Source organism: Gymnoscopelus microlampas (assembly GCF_963454915.1).
Source record: "Gymnoscopelus microlampas genome assembly, chromosome: 18".
Classification (NCBI taxonomy): Eukaryota; Metazoa; Chordata; class Actinopteri; order Myctophiformes; family Myctophidae; genus Gymnoscopelus; species Gymnoscopelus microlampas.
Window position 1 is genome coordinate 19,667,433 of NC_139955.1, and position 11,389 is coordinate 19,678,821.

General features: G+C 42.8%; 1 protein-coding gene across 1 annotated transcript in view; it reads left to right on the plus strand.

The window, feature by feature from the left end:
- Positions 1–11,389, plus strand: part of LOC311065370 (glutamate receptor 1-like) — a gene marked incomplete at its 3' end in the record, with an annotated part of 64,287 nt that overhangs the window by 13,162 nt on the left and 39,736 nt on the right. Inside the window, exons 3-4 of the mRNA XM_084085686.1 lie at positions 1,455–1,694; positions 8,003–8,187. Coding sequence (XP_083941812.1) covers positions 1,455–1,694; positions 8,003–8,187 — 425 coding nt within the window. The remainder of the gene's footprint in view (positions 1–1,454; positions 1,695–8,002; positions 8,188–11,389) is intronic.

Consider the following 11,389-nt stretch of genomic DNA (forward strand, 5'->3'; position numbering starts at 1 on the left):
CAAAACTATGCCTAAACCTAACCCTAATCTTAACCCTAATCTCACAAAAATATACCTAACCCTAACCTCACAAAAACCTAACCTCAAAAAACTATGCGGAGAGAGAATAAGAAAGTCGTACGCCCTGTGGGATTTGATCGCGCAAGGTTGCGGTGAGCAGCCAAGCACTGCTACCAGGTAAGCCACCGAGGTAGCTGGTCAAAGTTTTGAATCGAGTAGCATGAAGCTCCAACGCGTGCCTTTAGTTTTTGGAGTCCTATAGTGACACATTAGGGAGTCAAAATGACAGAGCGGCAATATCTGACGCCTATCTGTGAGAAGGTGTTGCTATGTAGGAGATGGATAGGACTGGAGGGACAATAACATTTTCACAGTTTTTATTACACGCGTCATCTGACAGTTATTAGCCATGGATGGCTGAGTGGAGGAAGATTTGTGTCTGACAAGTTTGTCCCCTATCAGTGCTGTGAGTCTGTTTGAGTAACCTTTTAACCCACTGCTGATGAATGTGAACATAGCCTCCATCAATCCTTTTGTCTCTCGGGACAGACGCTCAGAAAAAAGTGGGTACAGATAATCTAGCTAACAATGATGATAGCGTGCTGTCATCCTTCAACGGTATTAACTGCACCCATTTAATGTCTTAAGTTACGGTGTAACATCCATTTTAGTAGTCTTTTTGGTGACACTTCCAATCCCTCCGTTATCTGTTAGAACTGCGATTCCCAGAATTCAGCATGAAACAAAATTACAAACGTACCGCTCCAAAACAAATGCTCAGGGGTTTGGAAAGCATCTGTTTTCAGAAATGTTATGTATTCCGGTGCATTTCCGAGACCTATGTCATTTTTGCGAGAGTGAGGGCAGATACTCGTGACTAAAAATAGCATTTAGAGAAGTTGTTCACAGCATTATCAAGGTAAAAGTCATGTGCATCCCCTGGACGCATTGATAGTGATTTTAATGTGTCATTTCATATTTCTATGTGACAAAGAACGTGTTCATAGCAACATCACTGAGGTGTAGTTATGCTTCAGTGTACAGCTATACATTCGATGTGTAACTCTGTTTGAAATGTGCTTCTCACATTGAACCTGCATCACTGTTTAAAGTCACTTTTCCTTTTTTTGTTTTTGTTTGCCTGCTAACATCAGCCTCTTCTATAATGCAAGGAAAAGGTAATGCATAGCAAGCAGCACAGAGCCTTTTGATCTCTGTGAGTATTCACCATGAGGTGCACGGTGAAAGAAGAAGATCACAAAACACAGCATAACAAGACGACTTGGCGTCCTCTTCTTCTGAGTCATGGAAAATTCCCAACCTCCACAAACATAACTCAAAGATTCCAGCCATAGCTTCAAGCCATAATATTGTCCTCATCTCCCTCTCTCCTTTTCTCCTTATCTTTCTCTCACTCTCTCCCTCCTCTCTGATTCTCCCATTATCCCTGGCAGTCTGCTCGCAGTTCTCCAAAGGTGTCTACGCCATCATTGGCCTGTATGACAGGAAGACGGTGAACATGCTCATGTCCTTTTGTGGGGCGCTGCACGTGTGCTTTGTCACGCCATCCTTCCCCATCGAGACGGCCAACCAGTTCGTCATCCAGCTGAGGCCCGAGCTCCAGGACGCCCTGGTGGGGGTGGTCGACCACTACAAATGGACCAGATTTGTCTACATGTACAGCTCTGACTCAGGTAGGTAGTTAATAATGAACTGGGCCATATACTGTATATGCAGAGTGTGTGTTGAAATCAGCTTATTTTCCTTCTAGGTTGTGGAATACGCCTAATCGACGATTCGATTCGACTTTCGATTTTAAGCTCACGATTCGATATTCGATTATTTGGCTATTGACTTGATTTACAAAGAAAAACACTTGTTTCTCAATGAATAACTTTCCTTTGAATAAGAATTATAAATAACAAATGAGAATCTAGAATAATAAAACGTTTAACATATTAATAATATAAACTTTGGGTTTCATCAACTGTCATTGACATTTTCAGATTCTTCAAGAAGATTTTTTCCCATTCCAAGCGGCTATTACTGCCTTCCGACTGCGCTTGTTATTTCTTGAGTGTGACCGGCGGGTTGAATTATGTGGGAGTTTGGGATTGTTGGCTGTTATCTTTTTATCGGACAGATGGGTAAATGAAAGGTAATGCAGACACTGGAGAGAGAAACCGTTTGTTTCAACTCGGCTGAGGCTTCCCTTTTCAAGCCTGTGCGGAATGTGCAAAAAATCAACAACAGCGCGTGTCTTCCCTTGGACGTGCACATGTGTGGGAGTAACATAATGAAATGGAGTGAGAATCGCAATACGGCTTGTAATTTCGGTGCACTGTATCAAACGTCAATTTCGATTAATTTTTGGTACGTATCGAGTATCGTGACAGGCTTACTAGGTTGTGAATACAAATCTACATTATTATCATTTCCTCCTTCCTCTTTCATCCCCAAGCATAAGATATTCATGGTATTTGTCCCCGTAAAGATCATTAAACACAAAACACTGCAATGTACACCTTGTTTAAATAAAAGTTTAGTTTGAGAGTGCTTGATCTGCTTCAAAGCCAGTGCTCAGACAGTGGTGGTTCATCATTACTATGGTTTCATTAGATGGTCAACCAAAGACCACAAATCGTTCCAGAAAGGGGCTGGGAACAGGGCCGGAAGGTTGCCGGTTCGACACCCGGCTCGCCCAGTATGGGTGTTGAAGTGTCCCTGAGCAAGACAATTAACCACTTAACCACCTCATCAAAGCCATCTGAACAGCCATCAGTTGTGTGAAGCGGCTACAATCTAATTCTCCTCCCCCAGGGACCAGAAAATACTCCCTTTTACCCTGGGAAATCTGTGCTGGCCATACAGAGAGCTGTCCTACTGCACAGAAGAAAGACACGGTGCTTGCAAGCACCCAAACTGCATTTAGTCACCCTCTGAATGGGGTCAAATGTAGCACCCAAACTGCAGTTAGTCACCCTCTGAACAGGGTCAAATGTAGCCATTGTGCAGCACAGACACATTTATACTCATCCAGTGTCTCTGTACAGGCTGAGGACCCAGGAAAGAAATATTGACCTGGCACCGGCCAACAGATAAATCACACAATGGGAATGAAAGATTAAGCCATTCAGGGTACAGTTTTCACAGCCGCCCACGTAAGCAGTGTGGCGAGGAGCAGTTCTTTTGTCAGCAGTATGTGGGGGTTGAAGAAGAAAAGGTTGCATCGTACAATTAGAGCATGTTCTTTATACCGGACAAATAGAGCATGTTCTTTAAATGCTCCTGAACAAACAGGGAGACAACGGACCTGTCAACACCACACACCCCTCCCCCTGGTCTGATCCAATCAGCTGTAACCTTCCCATAATGCTGTACCATCTGCCCCAAGTGTTGTATGTGTTGAAGCATGACCATGTACGTCCATGCGTGTGTGCATGCATGCGCTTTTGTGGCATGTGTTTTTGGTGTGGATACGGCGAGCATCTGTACCTTTGTTTGTTTACCTATGGTCAGTGATGCACGCAGCTTTGTGGGTAGTCTTGTCTGCCTCTGTAGGATTGAAAACAGTCTCTGTCCAGAACACACACACACACACACACACACACACACACACACACACACACACACACACACACATGCGTGTGTGTGTGCGTGTGTGTGTGTGTGAATTTATTCTACATGTAACTACATCAAAGCCTTTTACTTTGCTTTGAGGACCACACTGCTGGGTTAGGATTTTACGTTGGTCAAAACACTTTCATAAATAAATCCAGCTGAATTTCCTTTCTTCCTATAAATATTATATTTTAAGTGCATTGAGTGAAAAGGGACAGCAATATGTAGCTACTGCTGTAATCGCGATCTCATAATTTATTTCTTTTTTTTGCCAAGATAATGTTTGTCTTTGTTTGTGCTACAACACTAGGAGCCATTAACATATAGTGCCTCTCATTTTATTTTCAGAAGCTTGAAGGGAAAAACAAATGTGATAGCCCATTAAACCTATAATAAACAATATTCAGAAAATGTTTTTTCAAAAGTGTATTTTACAAGCTGTTTATTACCTGGTGCTCAGGTCTGCATGTGTTGCCGCTGGCCAGAAGGGTACTTATGGTGGCCAGATTCCATTATGATATTATTCTCCTCCAGGAGGCCTTAGGGGGACAATTTGTACCTTGACTAGCCTCCACCAGACTGGCTCTGATTTATAAGGCTGCATCAGCCTGCTAGCTAGCTTCCCAAGGAAGTATTCAATAGTGCTGTTGTTAAAACATAAAATAAAATAACATATTGTGGAAAAGGGAAACTGGAATGGACTAAGAAATAAACAAAGTACAGAAAGAAGGAAGCATGAAGTTAAATAAAATGGGAAGAATGATGTAAGGACAGGTCAAAGTGAAGGACAGTTCCTTCTGATTATGAAATCAAATACACAAGCATGTAGTGAATCCATGATAATATACCAGCTTTCTGTTTGCGATTGAAATGTGTTGCTCCAAAAGTCAGAGATGTCTGTGATGAAAAAAAAACCTTTCAATTCCATTCACCTAAACCTACTCATACTCACTCTCATAGTACTATAGTGCCGAGTTGGATCAACATCTGACCATGCGGGAACCGTCGGACGTGACGGGATCATTTTACAAAGGCCCCGATAGTCCCGCCCACACTAGAATGTTGAAGTGCCGTTCTCACTTCCAACTCGTAACGCCGCATCCTGTTTAATCAAAATGTCTGACGCATGATCAAATCCCTTGTCACCCGTTTGCGGGTGTGAGACTGTCACTTGTCTCACCGCATTGGCACACACTACAACTCCTTTGAACATCTAAACTTTTAGACGTAGGCAAAAACATATGTCTCAAAATTCCTAGTTTTTTTCTCAAAGATCCGAGGAGGAAATATGGTGTTTAGTCGTAAGCCTACAATTATTAGCTATTAACTCAATATTCTATAACTCAGTAACTCAACTAAACACATAACTCAATGTTAGGTGGTTAATGGGGTTACCTTCTTTTAATTTTACATGATGGAAAATGCGAGGGATTGTTCTTGTATGATCCAATGAGCTGATTTGATTTAGTGGTGAGTATCCCATGTGTTGATGTTAATAGATTATTTTCATATTTACAAAACCATTCAGCCACTGATGAGTGTTTAACCCTAAATCAGATCAGACAGCCTTTGAACTGTTCTGTAGAGGCTCCTCCATGTGCACGTGCCTGCCTTTCAGCCAATCAGGACATAGGGATATCCATCAATGCTTTTGCATCGTGGCAGCACTTGTGGAGCTCTCCATGGCGCTGAAAGAAGTTTCAGACACTGCATGAAGGCAATGACTCTCCTGGTAAAAACTAATATAATACGCACATCACTTGGTTGAGGTGATGGGTTGGAAAGTAACATGAAGAAAAAGAATAAACCTGCACACTCATCTGCTCCAATGTAAATTTATTGACAACGTTTCGAGCCAAGGCTCTTCATCGGGTCAAAACAGAGTTTTGTTACAGTTAGGTGAATGGAATTGAAAGGTTTTTGACCCGATGAAGAGCATTGGCTCGAAACGTTGTCAATACATTTACATTGAAGCAGATGAGTGTGCAGGTTTATTCAATGTCTCTCCTGGTCCCACTGGCCTTACACATGGCAATAATTGACTGCCCACTGTGTTCCCATGCCTATCCTCAATTTCATAGCTCCTATTTAAATCTGTTAGTGCCAAGGACTACAATTATTCACCCATGAGAAGCACTGAATGAGAGGAGCAGCATGAAATGGCCCATAGGTTTGCGTGTACCTTTCCAGATAATGCATTATTTTCAATACCGTATTTTACCTGCTAAATATGCAACCCTACAGGATCATTTTTCCCCACTCCGCTACCATGTTACTGTAGTCTCAGATGTATTTACATCTCCTTCAGACACACACTGTGGCCACAGCCCTTCCATCTGTATATTTCTTCAATGACTTGGTGTCACAGACAGACAGGCACCTTGAATTGCCTGGAGAGCAGCTGTCTGTACATTACAATAGACCCAAGACTTCTGTCAGAGTCTGTGAGCGTGCCCTCACACTTGCTTTGCTCTGCCATTCTTGGGCATGTCATAATAGGCGAACATTCGGCAGAAAAAGGCAAACATTCAGCAACAAATGTGTATGTGTATGTGTATGTGTACGTATCGCAGCGCGTTGTGAGATTCCTTGGGTCTGTTGCACGGCTACAGACCTGAGGAATGTGATTGTTGTGCGTCCACCAGCAGCAGTGTGTAACAGCTTACAGTCACACATTGTAAATCTAGAGACAGAATCAATGTGTTCTCTAATTGCCTCTTTATTTCCTGTGTCAGCATGAATACTCAGCCCATTGGCTGCTAAATATCACGGTGCATTAGCAGCCTATCAAATGTCTGCTAAGGGGAGCGGGGCTGCGTGTAATTGGTGCTGGGAGGATGTAAATCTGACTGTGATTGTGCCATCCGCACAACCTGATTATTTGTTAGTGTGTTGATAGAGAGGGAGGATTATTCATCCCAGTACTGTAAGAGCAGTGATAACTCACCTGTACACACCTGTGTGCCTAATGAACTGTCTACTCCCTGCACTTGGAACATTATTCTGATGGATATGTTCATCAGATACAGATCTGGTTTCTGTGGGAGGAAAGCTGTTTGGGTTGTGAGCTGTGTTCATTTGTCTTTTAGCACATACAGTAATAGAACTATGCGCGCTATGAAGCTAGACACATCATTTGTTCATGTCCCATGTGGTAGAAAGAAATTGCTTTATGTTAAGTCATACAGACAGGTCATCCATAACTTGGTTCACATTAAGATAGCAACTCTGTAAACAGTTCACCGGCTCACACAGATAACTCTTCGTTGTCACCATGTCTGATGTATTTCAGACCTTCTCACCTGCAGTCCGGAATAATCTGTGGCTCCCACTGCATTGTGATTGGGATCCCGCGGGACCCAATGCGAAACTCTGGAGTGGGTGTGTTTGAAGGAGGGAGGGAACAGGCTGTCAAAAAAAGATATCAAATCTGTGGGTCCCGCACCGCCCCGCACCATGGCTGTACAGCATGCAACAGTGTGGGTTGGAAAGAGTTGCAGTCTTCTAAATCCTAACAGTATTTGTCCGCCGACCCCCATCTCAACATATTTTTCAAAAACAGCAGATCTACGAGCTCATGGCTATGAGCTTGTATACGTGCTATTTTTTAATAGCCAAAGTATAAAATAATGGTTTAAGTGGTTACACAGATGCTTTCCCGGTTTTAATGGGTTAAGAAAAGTTGTTACCTACAGATATATTTCTCTGACCACATCAGTGACCTTGTGGTTAATGTGTCCGCCCAGAGATTTGGAGGTCTGGGTTCGATCCCTAGCCGGGTGATACCAAAGACTATACAAATGGATCCCAATGCCTCCCTGCTTAGCACTCAATATCAAGGGTTGGATTGGGGGTAAGTCCCAGCAACATACAGTACTAGTGTCATGTCCAGGGGGTGTACTTGAACATCATGGCTGGGGGATGTTCTTGTCATCCCCCAGCCATCAAGCCACCCCACACTACAGAAACAGTAGATAGGCTCCTGCCCTATGGGCTTCATGGCTCGGGAACAGTTAGGTCCCAAGGCTACTAACCTACTGTCAAACAGTAATCTCAGCCCACTGTATATCCATGGTGCTGTAATGGCCGTCTGTCTGTCTCTCTCGTCTCTCGCTCTCTCTTTCATTCTGTGTTTCTATTTCTAATGTATTTGGATCCAAAGATAACTATTGAGGGATGATACTTACATTTTGCTGCGGTGGGTCAACAATTTACTGCAGATGGTCATGAATGAAACCATTGCAGGAACACAGGGAAATGGCCAGAAATCCAACAAGAGCAGGTGGGAGCAGGTCGTAGACAACAGACCCATGCAGGGCTCTAGTTCCTGCAGTTCCCTTGGGCCCTTACTTCCACTTGACCTCTGAAACCTTCTCACCAGGACTGTCTGTACTACAGAAGGTTCTGGACACGGCGGCGGAGAGGAGCTGGCTGGTGACCTCGGTCAACGTGGAGACGATGACGGAGGCCTCCTTCCAGAAGGTGTTCCAGGACCTGGACAAGAGGAAGGAGGGACAGATCATCATCGACTGTGAGACCGAGAGGCTCACCGGCATCCTCAGAAAGGTAAAGGAAAGCTTTTCACTGCTTGTTGTTGCCTGGGATTGTATTTATTTACCTAGGTATGTGGCACTCCAACTATGCATTTATACTTTACCTTTTACTGCCATTTCTTTTATTTTAGAAGTCAGTCCACATACCCTACCTTGAAGCATTTATTGTTTCAATCGTATTTATTATTTTCCAGACATGACATCACGCCTCGAGTCGAAATTTATAAAGCACATTTAATCTTTCACAAAGGCACAGTGCCAGGGTTATGCAGGTGCTTATCAGATGAACAAAGGAGGGAGGATAGAAGGGAGAAAAGAAGGATAAAAAAGAGAAAGCAGTGAATCAGCCAAACGGTCCGCTCTAGTGTTTAGTCTCCTGGAGCATCAAAGGACAGGAGAGACAAATAACATGGCGCTGACATTCAGAGACGGCGTTTCGCCAGTCACAGGATCTGCACTTACTCACCACTGTACTGCCTTAGGATCCTGACACACACACACACACACACACACACACACACACACACACACACACACACACACACACACACACACACACACACACACACACACACACACACACACACACACACACACACACACACACACTGCTCCCAAGTCTGTAGCTGGCACAGGGTGAGTGTTATTGATGGCCTGGTGTCCACAGTTAAGGTTATTGCATCAGTTTTCACCAGTTTACAGGAGCTGAGCCTGAGAAGTTCTGCTATCAGACAGCAACCATCCATCACACACATCTGCTCCATGCATGTACGCGCACACACACATACACATCTGCATGCATGTACGTGCACACATGCACACATACACATACACATACACATACACATACACATACACATACACATACACATACACATACACATACACATACTGTGCACATACACTAGCCTCCATGACCCCCAAATTGCTATGTATTTGGCCCCGGACATTATTGTCTTCGCCAGGAGACATTGTTTTCACTTTCCATATGTCAAGCTAACATTGGTCAAGCCTCACGTGACACGTGACAATACGGTGAAATAGTGTGATCTGATTGGCTAGTGACGTATAGCGGCCTATAAATACATGTGTCACTTTGAAAGAGTCTTAGCCTCTTTCAAAGTGAGGTAAGACAGGAATAATCACGAAATGGCTGAGAAATGGCGGATACTGTAACAATTGGATAGGACACTTACACAGACAGGACGGATAGGACACTTATACAGACGGATAGGACACAACACAAGTCTGCTGGCGGAGACTTGTGCTCCGAGGAGCACTTTTTCTAGTTCAACATTATGTTCTGTCTGTCTGTCTGTCTGTCTGTCTGTCTGTCTGTCTGTCTGTCTGTGGAAAATATTCCACATCTGTCACATTTATCTTTCAAGATTCTGTTGAAAATAGCAGATCTACAAGCTCACAACGCGTCACATCTATTTTCAAATAGACGATTTATACAGGGTTAAAGTGGTTAAAAATACAGTATTTTGATGGTACATTTAATCATTTTGCTGGGGTTTGCCCGTACCCCACTTTGAGAACCACTTCTCTAGACTGCTGTAGAGACCCCAGTGTTCATCTGATACCAGAACACTAGGGGTGTGCCGATATATCGTCCCGCGATATATCGCGATACGTTTTCGCGACGATATGTATCGTTTTGGGGAAAAAAATATCGTTTTTGATTTTTTTTTTACAATCATAATAATCAGGCATGCAAACGGCCCCGAAGTGAAAAGAGTGACAACATGTTTTTTTTTTCGGGTCAGGTGTCATACTATTTGGATTCAAAACGGCTATTGTAGCTGAAAAGCTACAAGTTTGCATGTCTGAATAATGCAAAAACAGAATTATTTGTTTGCATTTTCTTTTTTTCTCCTCCATATATTTTCATAATAAAAAAAGTGCGTATCGTATCGTATCGAAATAGTATCGAAGTTGTGAGCCAAATATCGTATCGTATCGTTTCGTGAAATTAGTGTATCGGCACACCCCTACAGAACACAGATCTTCTTCAGATAACACCACTGAGGGCATCATGTTCTACTCTATCCTAGATACAGAGCATCCACAGAATACATAAGTACACTCCTGGATTGATTGATTGATTGATTGATTGATTGAAGAACAGACTGATCTCGTGGTTGAAGTCAAATGGACCCACCATTTCATCACTGTTAGGCTGAAACCAATGTTTTTTTTTCAAATATTTAAAAACACAAGCCTTATCTAATACATTCAGAAAATAAAAACATATATAGTGGAATTAGGCAACATTTGCCCACCATAGGGAGGTCGGATTGAAAGTGGTTGACCAATTAAATGTATTAGAGAGTCTGTGACTAAGAAATAATCTCACAATAACATTTCAGTAGATTAATTGGAAGAGGTTTTACTTTTCTTTTCTTTTTTTTTCATTTCATGAAAATGAACAGTTTTGGACATTTCCACTGACAGCTAAAAGTTGTAAAATGTTCCTCCGAGACAAACATTTCAGATTTTCATCATGACATTCTTTATCATGTAAGCACCATGAAGCTGATGTGGATTGTACTTGTATGCTTCCCCTGCATCTCCATACAGCACACTGCAAAACCCTGAGAGTTCATTTAACTCTGAGGGTGTACAAATGGGCCATTTGAAAATGAACACCCATCTCAGGACTCAGGGTTTTACTGTGTAGATATTCCGAGCCCCAGGCAGAGCTTCAGGGCCTGCTGTGTGCTGGGGTCACCATTAATAACAAATGCCACCGTCTGCCATCCCCCCGAGCATCATTAAACACACACACACAAACACACACGCACACGTGCAGACCCTCACTTTGACTCTTCGCTGTGTTGTGGGTTGATGGACAAGGGGACTCAGAGTTTCACTTTAGCCGAAACTGGTGGCGTATTTATTTCTCTGGACACAGTCTGGACGAAGTAAACACAGAATAATGCTGCAGCATTAACACACAGGACGTCTGCAGCACACCAGTCTCCTCACAGGCTGCCATGTAACAAGTGAACGTGGCTAGTATGCCTTAGAAAATATTCAGATATAAAATCTGTCACAATAGTTCACAATACACAATTACACTTGAAATGAATACACCACCGGTTAATTAATATTTTATGGACAAGTAAATAAAACAATAAAATAAACACACGCAAAACTCATGGGAGCAACAGAAACATACCTGGACGAAATAAACACAGAATAATGCAGCA